The sequence below is a fragment of the Pinus tabuliformis genome, chromosome 5_1, assembly GCF_031772625.1.
Source record: "Pinus tabuliformis cultivar Carrire ecotype Pingquan chromosome 5_1, CPIR1, whole genome shotgun sequence".
NCBI lineage: Eukaryota > Viridiplantae > Streptophyta > Pinopsida > Pinales > Pinaceae > Pinus > Pinus tabuliformis.
Window position 1 is genome coordinate 690,963,801 of NC_142305.1, and position 19,056 is coordinate 690,982,856.

General features: G+C 40.0%; 2 protein-coding genes across 10 annotated transcripts in view; one reads left to right on the forward strand and one right to left on the reverse strand.

The window, feature by feature from the left end:
• ABCA1 (ATP-binding cassette A1) overlaps nt 1-19,056 on the reverse strand; it is a 380,643-nt gene that overhangs the window by 20,175 nt on the left and 341,412 nt on the right. For all 9 annotated transcript variants that reach the window (XM_089432768.1, XM_089432767.1, XM_089432762.1 and 6 more), the window contains 2 exons: nt 18,700-18,997; nt 17,031-17,164 (listed from right to left, as the gene is read on the reverse strand). In XM_089432768.1, the coding sequence (XP_089288894.1) occupies nt 17,031-17,164; nt 18,700-18,997 (432 nt within the window). The remainder of the gene's footprint in view (nt 1-17,030; nt 17,165-18,699; nt 18,998-19,056) is intronic.
• Nucleotides 1,681-4,299, forward strand: LOC149166829 (uncharacterized). The gene is made up of 2 exons (XM_089431416.1): nt 1,681-3,328; nt 3,453-4,299. Exon 1 carries the CDS (start codon nt 1,779-1,781, stop codon nt 3,081-3,083), a length of 1,305 nt encoding a protein of 434 aa, XP_089287542.1. The 5' UTR covers nt 1,681-1,778; the 3' UTR covers nt 3,084-3,328; nt 3,453-4,299.

The window sequence follows — 19,056 nt, forward strand, 5'->3', positions numbered from 1 at the left end:
GCAATTCTTTCGAATTACAGTTCTATATCACCCCACCTCTGGGTGATCATGGCAAACTCCTCCTCGATCTATGCAGACGTAGCCTTTGGATCATGCTTCTCGTCCTTCTCCTTCTTCTTGAGAGGACACTGTGTAGCGTAGTGACCAAGTTCGCCACACAAGAAACACTTGATCTTCGAAATATCTTTCTTCTTCTTTCGTTGCTCCTTCTGACCCTTAGATGCGAGGGCTGCATTCTCATCCTCCTCCTTGGGCTTCGACCCACTGTTGTTGCTACCATCAAGTTTACACTTGACCAAGTCTCTCCTCATCTCTTCTTGCTGAAGAGCGGCCCACATTTGTTAAGATTAGGTATGTTCTATGCTAGAGCAATTTATTTAAATTTTCACAGTTAGCAATCACATCAGCATTATGATAAACTGCAGATAGAACATAAATATAATATGCAGAAGACAAGCCAAGACAAGAGGACACAAGATATGGCGCGAGCCAGGGACAAACCCCACAATGTGTGGGGAAACCCTTTGATCAAATTTTCTTTTATCTTCAAAGTTCAGCAGAGAAAGAGAGAGAGAGAGAGATAATACATTTACAACAGAAGTCAACACTTTGACTTATCTGGATCTGAGCATAGATCATTTCTTATAATGATGAGATCAGTTGAAGACATTCTGTTTCAACCAGTGTTGTTAAAATCGCGATTTTATCGTAAAAGCGCGATTTTTTAATTTCGCCGATTCAAAGCGCGATTTTTATCGAAAAAATCGCCCCTTTTTTTTATAGCGATTTTTATCGAAAAAATCGCGATTTTTTCGATAAAATCGCGATTTTTTCACTTAAAATCGTGAGGGCGCGCGGCAGCGGGGTTTTATATGGGAAAAACGATTTTTTTTTAATTCATTCAGCAGTCCGCCGCGGAGGAGAAGGAGAAGAAGTGAGGGAGAGGGTTGCCGTCGGTTGTGGGAGCGAATCGAAGCGATTTTAGGAGGAATCCAAGCCAAGATCGCCAATTTGTCCATAAACCAGGTATGTAGATTAATTTTTTTTTTGTTTTGGTTCTATAAAAACTTTGTTTTTCATTGTTTTTAAAGAATTTTTGGAAATTTTTCATTGATTTGGGATGGGTTATTTGTTATGACTATGAGAACCAATTTTTTATTTTTATTTTCTCATTTTCTTTAAACATTGTTTATTTTTTTTTATTTTTCATTGTTTTTTGGCATTTGGTTGGGTAACTTGGGTTTAGAAATTGGGATTTTGGAAATAATTAGCTTGTAATTTTGCAAATGCTAAATTGTAATTTGTATTTACTATTATCATTTATGTAATCCTAAATTCCTATTTCCTAATCCTTATTTTTCCATAGGTTTGCAAATTCAAAATTCAAAAACAAACATGCCAAGGAAATTGGATCCTTTCTGGGAATATGGTGACCCTAAAACTCCGAATGATAGACAAAACTTGTATTGCAAGTTGTGTGGAAAGGAAATATTCGGGGGGTGTACAGGTTGAAGTTCCACCTTGCACAAATCCCTGGACGTGATGTGGGGCCCTGTCTAAAGACAAATGCTGAAATTATCCAAAAAGCCATGAGAGCATTGGGAGAATTAGAGCACACTAGAGACGCCAAAGAAGAACTCAAAAGGCAACTAAAAAGGTCAGTTGAAGAAAGTGGGCCAAGTGGCACAGGTTCTACTGCAGCGTCAGTCAATCCGGTAGCTGCATCATCATATTTTGTTCCTCGAACCACACCTGGTTCACAACCAACTATTGGTTCAATGCTAAAAAGAACTGAAAAAGAAAAAGCTGACAAGTTGATGACAAAATTTCTCCTCTGGAGTGATATTCCTTTCAGCATTATAAGGAATAATCCATTTTTCCAACCTACTGTTGATGCTATTGCCAGTGTTGGCCCGGGGTACAAACTCCCTTCTCTTCATGATTTCAGAGGCCGGCTTCTTCAAGATGAAAAGCGTGACTGCACCCAAAGATTGGAGGATTTTAGGGCATCATGGGCACAAACAGGATGCACTGTTATGTCAGATGGTTGGACTGACCAAAAGGGGAGAACCCTTATAAACTTCTTGGTTAGTTGTCCCTTGGGGACTATGTTTATCAAATCTGTTGATGCAACTCATCAAATCAAAGATGCAAAAACTTTATGTGATTTGCTGGATGTGTTTATTTTGGAGGTGGGTGCAGAAAATGTTGTCCAAGTCATAACGGACAATGCTGCAAATTATGTTGCTGCTGGTAGAATGCTTATGGACAGGCATCCTACTTTATTTTGGACACCTTGTGCTGCCCATTGTATTGATTTGATGTTAGAGGACATTGGGAAAATTCCCTTTGTCAAAGAGGTTGTTGACTCATCAAAAAGCATCACAAAATTTATTTACAATCACACATCTGTGCTTAGCTTGATGAGAAAATGCACCAACAACAAAGAGTTGGTGCGCCCCGCCATTACACGGTTTGCGACGAGTTTCATATCTCTTCAATCCCTCTTGAATTCTATGTGGGATTTGAAGAGAATGTTTCTTTCAGAGGAGTGGCGTGCTTCGTCAATGAGCCGCAAACCAAAAGGAGAGGCCGTCTGCAGACTAGTTTCATACCAGGAGGACTTCTGGGCGGGAGTGCAGGAGGTGTGCGCTGTTACAGAACCTTTGGTAAAGGTTCTTCGGTTGGTTGATGGTGAGAAGCCCGCAATGGGCTATTTGTATGAAGCCATGGATAGGGCCAAAGAAGCCATTCGGTCCTACTATGATGACAAGGGAGATGATGGGTTCCAGAGACAACTCCTTCTATGGAACGTCATTGATGAGCGATGGAACAACACACTCCATCGTCCCATTCATGCTGCTGGCCTTTTCCTGAACCCTGCATTTTCTTATGCATGTGGGTTTAATTTTGATGTTGAGGTCGTGGAAGGATTATTAACCTGTGTCCAGAAGATGGTGAGAACTTCAGAAGAACGTATGGAGGTCTCTAGACAAATTGAGCAATATAAGTTGTCAGCTGGCACATTTGGCTTTGAGATGGCTGTCATTGATAGGACGGTTAAAATGCCAGGTATTTTTTAGTTTGTAGTATGTACTTTGTAACTTTGTTTCAAATTTCATTGTTTCTTCAAATTCCATTTTTTTCTTATGTTTATTTAAAATTTTCTTTGTAATTTTGTTGTAGACGCATGGTGGAAGATGTATGGTGGCAGAGTACCCCTTTTGCAAAATCTTGCCGTGCGGATCCTCAGCCAAACATGCAGCTCCTCGGGATGTGAGCGCAATTGGAGTGTATTTGAAAAAATACACAACAAGAAGCGCAATAGGTTAACACTTAAACATTTAAAATATTGCAAATTTCCAAATAAATTTTTGAATTCATTAAAGTTTTAAACAATATTTTTTTTATAATATTAATTATTAATTTATTATTTCATGAACTTTGTACAGGTTGGAGTCCCATAGACTTAATGACATGGTCTATGTCTACTACAATCTTCGATTGTGGGTGAAACAACTAGAGAAGACACCTGATACGGAAGCCATCTCATTGGATGGGATTGACACCACTGCTGAATGGAGGGTTGAGACCGAGAGGCCTCTCATGGATCCCACTGAGGATTGGTTAGTGCAGGATGAGGGGGAGGAGGAGGGGGAGGAGGAGCAGGAGCAGGAGCAGGAGCAGGAGCAGGAGGAGGAGGAGTTGGAGGAGCAGGAGGAGGAGGTGACACCGCCTACCCGGGCTACCACTACCACCAGTAGAGGACGTGGTCTCCGTCCACCTCAGCCTCCTGTAGCTGCTACTACTAGTTCTTCAGCTTCTAGAGCACGTCAGACTCCACTGCCATTTCCACCACCACAGGCACCAGCTTCTACATCTAGAGGGAAAGAGAAAGTTGTGCCATTTTCTCGCAAGAGGGGCAGAGGAAATCAATAGGATTAGACTTTCATTTTATTGTATATGACATTATGACATGATGAGATACATTATCATATTTTTTGTTGATATTTTGAGGCTGAGTTGGACTTGGGACTCAGGACTTACTATTCAGGACATGATTCAATGTTATGTGTGATTTTAGCGCTAGAAATGATATTAAACATCTTATATATTAGTTTTTTTATCATATTTATGTGTCAATGTATTTATTTTATGTTGTAGATGGTTTAGATATTAAAAAAATTGAAAAAAAATGAATATTTTTGTGCCAAACGATTTTTTCCCGCTTTTTTCCGATTTTTTCCCGATTTTAACGATTTTTTCCGCTTTTTTCCCGGCGCCGATTAAATCCCGATCGCGATGTGTGCAACACTGGTTTCAACTGAATCTCCAAGGTGAAAACTTCACCTATCCATTTCGTTCATCTGCTGCACCTTACCGTGTAACACCATCATGCTGCATCATGCATCTTCATGCTGCTCATGATCACTGTGCTGCCCATACATCAAGTTGTCCATGACTTCATACTTCATGTTGCTCATGCATCATCATGCTGCCCTTGCATCATCATGCTACAACACTGTCAGATCTGCACTGATGAAGGCTTACGATCACCCAATCAAGCCTTCAAATTTGCTCCCACAAGCTGTCCAACAATCTGATCCAAAACTAGTCAACTTCCTTGATCCAACACAAGGCACAAATTGATGTTCCAATCTGTTTTCACTGTTGTTCCTAACTGTGACTAGTTAGGGCATCCATATGCTGCAACAGCCCTTAACCAAGTCACCAAACAACCTTCAAAAACAGTGTCCTACCCTTGTATAAGTCCTCTGCCTCCACGTTGTTGATTAGGGCTCAATCTAGCCACCAAACAGTCCCATGCAATGCCTTTTCAGTGGGCTTAGGGCCTGCGGCCTACCACAGATGGCTTCCTGTACCCACGGCCTGCTGAAACAGAGTTTCCAGCCCATACATAATATTCAAAACAGCCCAGAATTCTGTCTCCTTTATTGTGGCCTTTCTGCTGGTTAATTTTCACTCCAAAACAGTCATAGGAGTGACCTAAAACGTCCCTTCTTCCTTCACTGGAAATGCCCTTACCTGTGCCCAATAAAACAGAGATTTAGGGCCCAATAGACTGCAGATTTAGGGCACCTCTGTTTAGCGTGTAAGGGCCTCTTTGGACAGCGTATAAGGGCTCTTTGGAACTGTGGATTTAGGCCTTCACATACGGCTGGTTCAGACCTTTCCAACTGTGGCTTAGATAACCTTTATGACTGTAGCTAGATCTCGTTTAGGGTTTCCTTTCACAGCGTTCAAGCCTCCCTTTACTGCGTTATGGAAGCCTCCTAGACTGCGTAGATTAGGGCTGCTGATTGACCTGCGGCTAGGGCACTTGAGCTCTAATCAGACTGCGGTTATGCCTTGTTTGACTGCAGCTAGGGTAAGGCTAGATCAGCCTTTAGAACAACGTATTCTCCTCTAGATTTCTCTGTCCACAAAACCCAAACACGTGGAGAGAGATCACAAGTGATGTGTGTAAAATGTCTTCAAGTTCTCTTCTATTTATACTAAAAACGTAGAAGTTGAATAGACACGTCGGCTGGGCTTCTAGAGCCTACATAAGAGCTGGTCGGCTTGATAATAATTACATAAACAAAATAAATTCATATCTCCATAAATACTTATCGGAATTGGATGATCTTTGGATCAATCCTACACCTCTCGACGAGAGGGATCCAATAAAAATATCAGCTGCCATAAATAAGCTGACCCACATGGAGTTTTGACCTAGTTGCCAATTTAACACTCCCTCTCAACTAGGGGGAACTCCATCTGTTGATCCATATGTCCGACTGTACTATCTCTGCCATCAGTGCCCTGCACTGCTCTGCCCATCTTTGCTCAGCTCTGCTGGCTCTGCTCTACTCTACTCAGCTTTGCTTAGCTCTGCTCAGCTTTGCTGGCTCTGCTAGCTTTGCTCTGCTCAGCTCTGTTGACTCTGCTACCTCTGTTCTGCTCAGCTCTGCTAGCTCTGCTCTGCTCATCTCCGCTGAACTATGAAGAAGAAGAATTGATCGAGAATGAGTCATATCATTCTCCACTGACCTGAAGTCAGTCTCAGAGTGCATACCACTAGTCCCAGACCAGTCTCAACTGACCCGAAGTCAGCTTCATAGTAAGTACCACTCCTACCACTGGTCCCAGACCAGTATCGCAGTCTCAGAGAGTGTACCACTGGTCCCAGACCAGTCTCAACCGACCCGAAGTCAGGGTCATAGTATGTACCACTCTCACTGGTCCCAGACCAGTACTGCACTGACACGAAGTCAGTCTCGGAGTATGTACCACTGGTCCCAGACCAGTCTCAACCGACCCGAAGTCAGCGTCATAGCATGTACAACTCCTACCACTGGTCCCAGACCAGTATCATTGATCCCAGATCAATGGAGGACATCCTAGCGTAGGGAGTACGGTAGATACAACGATGCGTCCATCGGTATTACTATGGTCCCTAACTTCATTTCCCTGCTCATTGATCAGATGAGAGGTACTTCCCATGAGTCCCAGGGAAGTAGGAAGCCTCGACAGGAGAACTTAATCAATCCTGTCCTCACAGGAGAACACATCAATCCTGCTACAATCGCCATGGAGAACACATCAATCCAGGCTGCCATGGAGAACACATCAATCCAGGCCTCACAGGAGAACTAAACATCCTGCTACACAAGAGAGCGAATCATCTTGTCCCACAAGAGAGCGAATCATCTTGTTTCAGTGCGCACCACCAGGGGAGGGTCAGTCACCCTGTGGTCGTATGTTGCTCCAGTGGAACTGCAAGCCCCCAGAGCTCCCAAAGCTCAATGTATGCAACATGCAGGACCCTTTTACAAAGGTCTCTTGATGACTCCAAGTCATTCGAGAAAATCACAAATTTGATCTTTCCCTCGGGGCTTTAGCGACCTGTATATCATCTCAGTGCGATGGAGCCTCCTTGCTCATCGACTTTCCATATCCCAGATAAGGCAGTATTTGATGTCTATCTGCTGGAGCAATTGTCAAATACGGGATTCCTCAATAATCGAATCCCATCTCTGGTTGTCACAGAGATTCACAATGGTATTCATCATGTGTACAAACAGCTCACTGAAGAGCTTCAGCAACCAGACTGCCTCACAGAAGGCCATACCATCAGCAATGTATTCTGCCTTGGTGATGCTCAGAGTCACCGACTTATGCTTCCTGCTCATCCAGGATATCAAGGCAGATTCCGAACAGCACTGAGAAGTGCTCTAGTGATCCTCCATACTTCCTGCCCACTCATCATTCGAATAATCATGTGGTTTCATATTTCCGGCAGTGTATCTCAATTCATGAGAGATTGTGCCCTGAAGATATCTCTTGGCACCAATCTAGTGAGGCTCAACCAAATATGAGCTCACCATGCTAACTGCAACACAGATGTTCGGACAGAGGTTCTCCAAGAACATCAACACGAATGAGTTTATGAAACTCAGAGGCATTTCCCAAATCTGGTCCGACATCATTACCATATAACTTCTGAAAGTTAAGATCCTCGAGGCAGTCACAAGCTTGCAGCTTATCTTCTCACATTCAGAATCCAACTCCCTCTATCTTCTACAAATGAGAGGGTCTGCACCTGTTAGACATAGGTGTCGGTACGAGAGGTTTATCATCCACAACCTTCGAGTAATGGTTTGGATCGGTTTCACTCCTCAGCTGCATTAGACAGCTATCAATCCTCTCATACTACGCCCGAGGTGATTTTCTTCAAGCCATAGAGGGATTTCTTCCATCTGTATACATGAGTCTCAAATTCCTCGGGTTGTTCCAAGCCTGTGGACCTTTCCATTGACGAATGCCACCATAAAACCTTTGACTTCCATTCCCTTTTTCAGGATAGTTGGCGTCGGCTCCAAGTGTAATCCCACGATTGTTTCCATCTCTGTCAAATTAGAGAGTGCACCCTTCTATCTGATGAAGTGCCTTGAAGTACTACAACCAATATGCCAGATTCCCAAAGAATCTAAAGGAGAGGGCCAATACAAGATAACACTCCTTTATCAGAAACAACATTTGGTTCTTCTTACCAGGGTTCATTGCTTCCTTGAAGAGTTGGATGTGTCTTTGATGACCTGCATCTCTGTCATTCGAACACTCCTTCGCATAAGGGCAGAACTCATAACCAAGACATCTACCTTTCCATCCACCCTTATATCCGAACTTCCCAATGAAGTGATCTTTAGGTATACCATCAGAAGTTCTGTTACGCCATTCTAATAATATGCTCTGCTTCAACTTCACCCTAAGTGAAGTGTAAAGAACCCATTGATCCTTTTGTCTTGTCCCAACTATCTTTGGTGATTGCTCTTTCACTCTTGCTTGGGCATTGTCTTCACCTCAACTCCGATACCATGTTAAGATTAGGTATGTTCTATGCTAGAGCAATTTATTTAAATTTTCACAGTTAGCAATCACATCAGCATTACGATAAACTGCAGATAGAACATAAATATAATATGCAGAAGACAAGCCAAGACAAGAGGACACAAGATATGGCGCGAGCCAGGGACAAACCCCACAATGTGTGGGGAAACCCTTTGATCAAATCTTCTTTTATCTTCAAAGTTCAGCAGAGAAAGAGAGAGAGAGAGATAATACATTTACAACAGAAGTCAACACTTTGACTTATCTGGATCTGAGCATAGATCATTTCTTATAATGATGAGATCAGTTGAAGACATTCTGTTTCAACTGAATCTCCAAGGTGAAAACTTCACCTATCCATTTCGTTCATCTGCTGCACCTTACCGTGTAACACCATCATGCTGCATCATGCATCTTCATGCTGCTCATGATCACTGTGCTGCCCATACATCAAGTTGTCCATGACTTCATACTTCATGCTGCTCATGCATCATCATGCTGCCCTTGCATCATCATGCTACAACACTGTCAGATCTGCACTGATGAAGGCTTACGATCACCCAATCAAGCCTTCAAATTTGCTCCCACAGGCTGTCCAACAATCTGATCCAAAACTAGCCAACTTCCTTGATCCAACACAAGGCACAAATTGATGTTCCAATATGTTTTCACTGTTGTTCCTAACTGTGACTAGTTAGGGCATCCATATGCTCCAACAGCCCTTAACCAAGTCACCAAACAACCTTCAAAAACAGTGTCCTACCCTTGTATAAGTCCTCTGCCTCCACGTTGTTGATTAGGGCTCAATCTAGCCACCAAACAGTCCCATGCAATGCCTTTTCAGTGGGCTTAGGGCCTGTTGCCTACCACAGATGGCTTCCTGTACCCACGGCCTGCTGAAACAGAGTTTCCAACCCATACATAATATTCAAAACAGCCCAGAATTCTGTCTCCTTTATTGTGGCCTTTCTGCTGGTTAATTTTCACTCCAAAACAGTCATAGGAGTGACCTAAAACGTCCCTTCTTCCTTCACTGGAAATGCCCTTACCTGTGCCCAATAAAACAGAGATTTAGGGCCCAATAGACTGCAGATTTAGGGCACCTCTGTTTAGCGTGTAAGGGCCTCTTTGGACAGCGTATAAGGGCTCTTTAGAACTGCGGATTTAGGCCTTCACATACGGCTGGTTCAGGCCTTTCCAACTGTGGCTTAGATAACCTTTATGACTGCAGCTAGATCTCGTTTAGGGTTTCCTTTCACAGCGTTCAAGCCTCCCTTTACTGCATTATGGAAGCCTCCTAGACTGCGTAGATTAGGACTGCTGATTGACCTGCGGCTAGGGCACTTGAGCTCTAATCAGACTGCGGTTATGCCTTGTTTGACTGCAGCTAGGGTAAGGCTAGATCAGCCTTTAGAACAACGTATTCTCCTCTAGATTTCTCTGTCCACAAAACCCAAACACGTGGAGAGAGATCACAAGTGATGTGTGTCAAATGTCTTCAAGTTCTCTTCTATTTATACTAAAAACGTAGAAGTTGAATAGACACGTCGGCTGGGCTTCTAGAGCCTACATAAGAGCTGGACGGCTTGATAATAATTACATAAACAAAATAAATTCATAGCTCCATAAATACTTATCGGAATTGGATGATCTTTGGATCAATCCTACACCTCTCGACGAGAGGGATCCAATAAAAATATCAGCTGCCATAAATAAGCTGACCCACATGGAGTTTTGCCCTAGCTGCCAATTTAACAACATTCCTTCCAAGTCTAGCAATTTTTCCTTGCCCAAGATGCTCTGGACAAACACTTGCCACTCTTCTAAAACTGAGTTTAGGGCTAGCCTCACCATCTCGGTAGGCTGAGGTGTTGACCCAACAATTGCTAACTCATCATGGGTCTCCTAAAGCTTTGCAAGGAACGGATCAATGAGTTCCCCCCTCTGCATCTGTAGGGATCTCATCTTCTGCTCCATGTACATCTTTTGTTGCTCGGAAGATCCATGATATAGCGTGGAGTCATGGACAAGGCATCCCACATCTCCTTGGTAGTCCCTTTGCCTGAGATGTGACATACTACATGATCCTTTACTCCATCGAGGATCATCCGCTTGGCCTTCGCCATCTCTCCTTCGTAACATTTGAGCGAATCTGGATCCACGAGCTCAGCTACCACAATGCCGACATAAATATTGAGAAAATGTTCATCCAAAAGGCACGACATCCTCGCCTTCCAGATCACATAGTTGGATGCACCACCCAACCGATCTTGACCTCGCAATCCACTAGCTACCATCTCTACCAATCGAAAAAGTCGAATGACCTCCTCTCTCCTTTGCGCCACTGTTGGGCTAGCTTACGCACTCCCTGTTGGAGTCAGTAGATCTGTTGCCCCTTGTTGTTTCTCAGCAAATGAGAATTCGAATTCCCTGGCTAGGAATTTTCCAAGGAAAAAATTCCCTCAAGTGTCTCTCTCTCTCCCACTGACGCTATTTTGACAGCAACTGCTGCAAAATATCTGCGCCCCAGCAAAAGATCTGTTCTACAAGGAAAAATATGCTACTCCCTTTTGCCACTAGAAAGCTTCAATCTAGAAATCGAATTTCTCTGTCAACTCACTCAAAGAAATCGATTTCTCCTCAAAACTTCACCCTTCAGGCCTTTGAACTGTGATGCCTCTACGATTTCAAATTACTTCCTTTGTAGTGAATTCAAACTCCTCTTCCTTTTCACTTTTGAGCTCTTCTGCTCACGATCTATTCTCTGATATCACATAAAAAAAATTGACGCCCAAATTTCTACTGCAACAACTGATTATGTTTCTTCTATTTGTTAATTACTTAACAAAATTATTTACTGTTTCCTACAATAAACACCGAAACTAATATATTGCAGCCTTTACCAATTAAATAAAATGCGAAAACAAGAAATTGAACAAGAAAGAAATACACAACACATCTACAGAATTATTTTTCGACAAATGTCTCGGGAAAAACCCAATGTGGGAAATCGGTGCAGCAACTGACGGTTTTATTATTATGCAGTAGTAATTTCTGAATACAATCTCTGGATGCCATCCTAGCTATCTAGTACAAAGAATATCATTGATAGAGAGATAACTAAGATTACCTCACACTATCACTGGAGATCTGGCTGATCTAGCCACTGAATGAACAGCCCCTGGCTACCTCTAGGCTGCCTCTATGCAGTCACTGCATCAGCCTAGCGTCACATCCTCTAGGGACTGCGTCACCCCTTCTACTGATCGATTTGTTGCCCATGGACTTCGATTTTCACCTCCCAGTCTCACACCCTGGCTTCTGGCCTCAGAAATCGATTCCTCCATCAAATTTTGGGACCTCCCCAAGGCTTTAAACTGCCTCTGCGTGGCCCTGCATCCTCTTCTAGCTCAGCGTTGCCTCTCCTAGATCTCTCTCTACCTCCTCTGCTGAGTATTCCCGGATCGGGAGAAACCTCCAACCGGAACTATCCCTGCCCCTTACTGCAAAAGCTCACTTCGAATTTCTCATCAGCGGCTGCTTTGCTTCAGATATTCGATCTTTTGAACTCTACTCAATGTCTCTTCCAAATGCCCCTCAAGCCTCCTCTTATAATCCTATAGTTGAGAATCAACAACCCAAATTAGATCCTAATCAATGGCTCATATCATTTTGGCTTGATCCTCATCTTCTTCTAGAAGTTTCACTCACAATTAGATTAATACCCTTTAATTATTTTAATTTCCTAAGTTTAGACTTAGGCACCCATTAAAAATAATTAATTAGTTTAATAAAACTTATTCCGGTGGGAATTTCCCAAAACGATTTTTGGGTATTGTGGAATACATGTGTCAAAGCCTCCCTGCAAATTTTGAGGCTTAGAGCACATCCGATGCTACCAGAAATCAACATTGCGGTCTCCTTGAGTAAGAGCGAGTAAGATCAGTTAAATATTTTCTTCATCAAGATATGCAAGAAGCAGAGGATTGCTAAGTAGATCTCTGTTGTAAATCAATATGTTTGTTGTGTATACATCTATATGTTATGAGGCTCCCATTGACGATCCAATACCATCACCAAGATATAGTCTTGCAGGCTGGCATTGTTCCCTATAAGAAGGGATCTTTGGTTAAGATTGAACATTGAACTCTGGGAGCTCATGGGGCCTTGGGGTACTTCTTGAGCTATGAGCGACCATAGGGTGAGTGGTTCACCTTCCCCTATAGGTGTGTGGTGTACAGGGTGAATGGTTCACCTTCCCTTGTGATACCCCATGATGGTTGACATGTGTGTAGGGTGAGTGGTTCACCTGCTCCCACAGTTGATGACACGTGTGTAGGGTGAGTGGTGCACCTTCCCCTATGATTGATAAGATATGCATAGGATGAGTGGTTCACCTTCTCCTGCGGATACCCAGTGAGGGATGCATATAGGCATTTGTTGATTGTCACATGTGGACATGTCGGTGGGACGCAGTTCATCATTTCCCCACATGTAGGATGCTCATTCCTTACGACTGATGGTTGACATGTCGGTAGGATGTGGTTCATCCTTTTCCCACATGTAGAATCTTTCCTCTGATTAATGGTTAGCATGCATATAGGACGTGGTTCATCCTTTCCCTACTCTTGGTGGTTTGCATGCATGTAGGATGTGGTTTATCCTTTCCCTACATGTAGTTGTGTCATGTGTTTGTACGATGTGGTTTCCCCCTTCCCTACGTGTGGTTGTGACATGTGTTTGTAAGATGTGGCTTCTCCTTTCCCTACGAATGGTTGTGAGCAAGATGTGAATCGTGATATATTCTTTCCCAGTTGATGTTCTTGCATCATCCTACCCATGTAGTCCGAGACACATGGGAACTATCTCTCATCTGGCCAATGAGTTGGGAAAAGTGGATAGGGACCATAGCACTACCAATGGACGCATCGTGTAATGACGTACCTATAATTACAAATAGAATGTGAATATTAGCATGCGTGGAAATCCATATGATAGCTACATATGCATGACCCGCATGTATTGCAATAGTATACATACCGAGTAATATGGAAGAATATCTAAACTTAAGTTAATAAATCAATCATCGAAGTAAATTTCTAACTTATCAAAATATAATGTATATATTAAGTTGGGTACTTAATATGTATACCACCCTTACATATACAAATGATAAATCCTTAATCAAAAGAAAATATTAATTATGTTACAAACTATAATTGTTTAGATAAATAAAATAATAAAACAATTTAATTAAAATTATAAATTAAATTAATTAATTAAATATTTGAATAAAATTAATATTAAATAAACTAATCAAATACAACATATATAGTCTATCCTCAAAAAGAATGAGCCAACTCAATCAAAATTATATAAAGGCTGAAACAAAAATCAAATCTATAGCATGCAAAGTTCCATGTAACAAGGAGGGGCACAGAGACGGGAAAGGGAGAAAAGTGGTGAGCCAGAGAAGTAAAAGGAAGTACCACTCAGACGAAGGAAATTTTTCAAGACCTCTAAACCAAGACCAAGACTCTTCCAAGACCAAGCCAGACCTTCTTGATAATGTGCTTCTTCTATCCAAGTCAAACCCAATCAAATTTCTTCTCGTTGCACAACTTCGACCCCCAACTATAGAATTTTGGTCTCCATTGCAAGTTTGAAACTTTTGGCCCCAGCAAACAGTTGTTACTTCCACACGTGAGGGAAATTAGGGCTTCCAAGGTTTCGTTGCTCCTTCGCTTGGGTTGCTTCTTCTTCTAGGGCTAGTAGGTGACCTAATAGTCCTTTCTTGCATCAATTTTGACCATCTTTCTGCAACTTGAAAACTTTGCTTGTAGCTATAAAACCCTAGCCTTATCTTCGCACGTGTGAGAGAGAGAAGGAGAATCAACACAAAACTTCATCTTCTTCCTTCTTTTCTCCTTCGCTAGCCTTTCTTCTTCTTCTTCTTCTTCTTCTTCTTCTTCTTCTTCGCTTGGATGATAAGAGAATGAATGAATGCCCATAGGAAGTCAAATTCTCTCCTGTATATAGGCTTCCAAGGAGGATGGCATGCCCTAACGAGGCCAAATTCTTAATTGCAAGGCCGACTTGGTCTTCGAGGGGTATTCTGACACTTCAAACCAGTGTTAAAAATATCGGTATCGACAAAATATCGGCGAGGGTCTAGAAAACATCTTCTCAGAAATATCATCGAAAATATCGGCAAGCATAAAATATAATTTTTTCAAATTTTTAAACATAGCCGATATTTTGCCGATATTTTCAAAATATCGCGATATTTTGAAAATATCGCAATATTTTGCCGATATTTTCTCGGCGATGTATCGTTTTGCCGAAAATATCGCGATATTTTCGAATATCGCCGATATTATCAACAATGCTTTAGACACAAAAATAATTCTTTTGACATGTTACAAGATGCCCAATGTGGTCTTCTTCATATGACAATGACTCAATTGACTTATTGGCTCTATAACAAACCCTAGAAGCACTCAATGGGTGCTTGCCCTATAAATAAAATGACCTTGAGAATGAAACCCATGCTATAAAAATAACAATAATAATTTTCCTTTCTTTTACAATATACAAGAATCAAGAGTACATTTCTTATTTATACAGACGGAACCTAGTTACTTATTTCAACAATTAAGTCACAGATTTTAGGGGCAGATCAGAGGATACCTAAGGCAAGTTCTATTGTTATTCCTTAGCCAAGACTATATCAGGCCTGTTCTGAGGTCCTTTTGGAGGCAAAATTGAAAGCTGGCTGAAGCAAATCTGTGCCAAGGAATCATACACAATCACTGCAAGATCAAAGTCTCAGGTATGAGTTTTCTAAGTTCTTCTATAAGTTATTATTATTGCACTGTGCAATGAATAAGGTAAATGCTTAACAAGTTTCAGTAGAAGGCTAAATGAACTAAAAGTCTGATCTACAGCAGTCAACCATAATCAGCCATCTTGAAGACTGTGATTTGGGCATGTATTAGCAGGGACAACAGTGAAATATCATTGATTGAATGCCATTGTAAGTGGGTCATTATCCATGGTACAGGAGCCCACAAAATTCTTGCTCTATCTTTTACTTTCAAGGTGGCAGAGTGGTGCTAGTGCAGCAGATTGAAGCTAACAAGGTGTTGGTGCATCCTTCCAGTTGGCAGTTGTAAAGCTAGTGTGTTGGTATATCCTTTTAGGGAGTTGGTGCTTCCTAATAAAACTGAATGCTTTCTAACTGAGTACTAGGGGGTTGGTGCTTCCCTTCAGTTGGTGCTCATAAATTTTTGTACTCATCAAATATATTAGAAAGCATTGTGATTTTCTACCACATTGGGTCTCCACATAAAACTTCTTGTATAAAATTGATGTGATGTGATATGGTGTGATGTTGATTATCTGATTTGATTTATGCCAATGATATTTAATGCTCTGAAAGTGCAAAATTAATGAAATTAACTGAAATACTGATTCACCTCCCTCTCAGTTTTTCCAACAAATTTAAATATTCTTAAATACCAAATAATACAGTATTTTATATTATCACTACTTTGAGTATAAAAAAATAAATCTCAAATTAATTAAATCATAATAAAGTCACATTGGTCCTTAAGTTATCTACTGTAAAGACTTTATACAATATGTAAGTTATAACGTATCATATACAATATATTATATAAATTATGCATAATTGTTGTTTGTGTACTGAAGGCTGTTCTACATTGTCACAATATGATAATTGCTAAGTAAGTAGGGTTAGTATAAGTTAGTTATTAAATAATATTATATTCATGATTATATTATAATCATTGTTATTAGGGTTAGTATAAGTTAGTTATAAAATAATATTATATTCACAGTTATATTATAATCATTGTTATTATATTATATTTATTGTTCTATATAATACACATTTGTTAGTTACATGATGTATAAGTTACTTGTATCATATACAATATAAGTTATGTATATTCAATGTTTTGTGTGCCCCTCTCTCTCTCTCTCTCTCTCTCTATATATATATATATATATATAACTAACAAATATGTATTATATATAATAACAACAATGTTTATAATATAACCAAGAATATAATATTATTTTATAACTAACTTATATTAACCCGACTTACATAGCAACTATCATTAATGAGACAATCTAGATCAACCTTCACTAAATAAAACACACACACACACACATTGAGTTTTAGTTGGGTTTCTCTAGTGCTTGGGAGGAATGATTGTTACCGTCCTCACCCAAGTTCAATTCCCACAAGTAACATGATGTGCTCACATCGAATATAATGAGACAACGAAGATAAACCATCACTACATAACAGCTCTAACTTAGTGTAACATGGCATATGCTTTTACTATATTAAAATTTTCCTTATGAAGCCTTTTTTAAACCCCAAATTTACTTTAATACATCACTTGATAAACCAAGTTGGACGTTTAATGTTAATTTTTTTGGCTGTCTACTATCTTGAAAATGTAATAGTAATTTTATCTTCCTGCTTAGATATATAAGCATTTCTCCAAAAGAATATTGTAAACAACTTTCATGGAAACTATAAATAAAACAAATGATATAGTTTATGGTGGCTAAATGACCAAGGATTGATGAATGAAAACCTGATAACTAAGGCTGTAGCCATTGCGCCCTTGAAATGTTGCACCAGGAAATGATGAAAAAACAAAAGAATTGATTCTTGCTACATGCTCTTTTGCTAGCCACCACTCGCAAAAAACCCTCAATGGAATGCCACCTGAAAGGAAACCACTCGGAAATCAAATAAAACAAAGGTAAGAAACAACAGATCAAACCTTGACTACAAGAAGAAGTAACAAAACTTCATCAATGATGGTGTTCTTGGTTAATGGACAACACAGATTTTGCTAATTAACATTTATTAGGCAACAATTCATATACATAAATAAAGGCAAGCTTGAGTGGATTACAACTTTGCACTCAAAAAACAAGCAAAAAATAAGTAAGAAACACCATATGAAACCCTGATTACAGGAAATAAGAACAAAACATCATTGATGTTGTTCTTGGTTAGTGAACAATGTAAATTTTGCTAGTTAACATTTATTATGAAACAAATTATATACAATAATACATACATAAAGGCAGGCTTGAGTGAATTACAACTTTCCACTTGGAAAACAGACAAAAGAAGTAAGAAATACCAGATGAAACCTGAATTACTAGAAGTAAGAACAAACTTCATCATAGATGTTGTTCTTAGTTAGTGGACAATACAGATTTTGCTAATCAATATCGTTCATTTATTTAATTCAATTGCGTATCTGTTCTATATGGGTTTTCTGTCTAATGTCCTTTTTATGTTGGATTTTCCTTTGGTAGATGAACTTTGTTCATTTCAGCCTATCAGTGTAAATACCTAAAAGACAACATTGATTTTCAATAATAAGCAAAAGGCACATCCCTTGTTTTGAGTGGCATCTGTGTTGGCTACCATGTTCATCTGAAATATGGACTAATTTTCATGGTCATTGTGTTGTGGCATAGCTTCTCCATGTTATTTTCCTTTATCATGGATCCCTTTCCCATATGACATCACAGTCCTATTACTTCAACATGGCTTTGTGAACATTGGTATTGCAATCTATGTGTGTACACTATCATTTCCATTTGAAATATGAACTAACTTTCATGGTCACCATGTGGTGGCATAACTTCCCCGTGTATCTTTCCTTTATCATGGATCCCATTCCCATATTACATTACAATCAAATTTGGACGTCAACATGGTTTTGTGAAGGTTGGTATGGTCATCTTTGTTGTGGTATTAGGAATCCAATACTAAAGTTACAATGTAAAAAACTCATGGTATTATTAATGAGTTTGGTAAAATTATATTAGAATATTTGTTATTAAGTGGTTAGGAAAATAAGGTAATATAACCATCACAGTAATCATTGAGTTGAATTCATGAGAACTGCCAGCATTTAAACCTAGTTCAGCTGATCAGGTGTCCTCTAAATTGATTGTTTTCAATCAGACATCAATATAGTAGAGTTTCAGCTGCGGATGTCATGTCATCCCTAATCACTTATATTGGGCAATGGATGACATTAAGTTTTAGCCTGATGTTGTACATTAGGATGTATATGTATGTGGCCTATGCATATCTTATAATATGAAGGAAGTTCATGTAAACACACAATTGCAGCTTTGCAGACAAGAAGCATTTGGAGAACACAAACTCATGAAATAAAGAATAAAAAAAATAGTAATGTGCCAAATAGATCTTCAAAAAAGAATCGAGCATACCATCACGGAATAATTGTTCTGATAATTGCTCACTAAAAACTCCATCGATGCAAGGGCTGTTTGAAATTAGGTTTTGCACATACTCCTCATTGCCTAGTCTACGCCCCGCAACAATGATCATTTCATGTGACAAATTAGTTTCTGACATGTGAGTGGAGGAGCCAGCCTCTGATCCTCCAATACAAATTTCCAGATCACTCAAGATACCTCTAGAATGGCTCGGAAAGTCAAACAACATATCTTGTAGAGTATTGCACAAGTTATCTAATTCTACCACACTAACATCAACAGATTTCACCTGCAATTGAAAATAACATGCATTTATCAGAGAAATATAAAACCAGGTTAATAAGAATG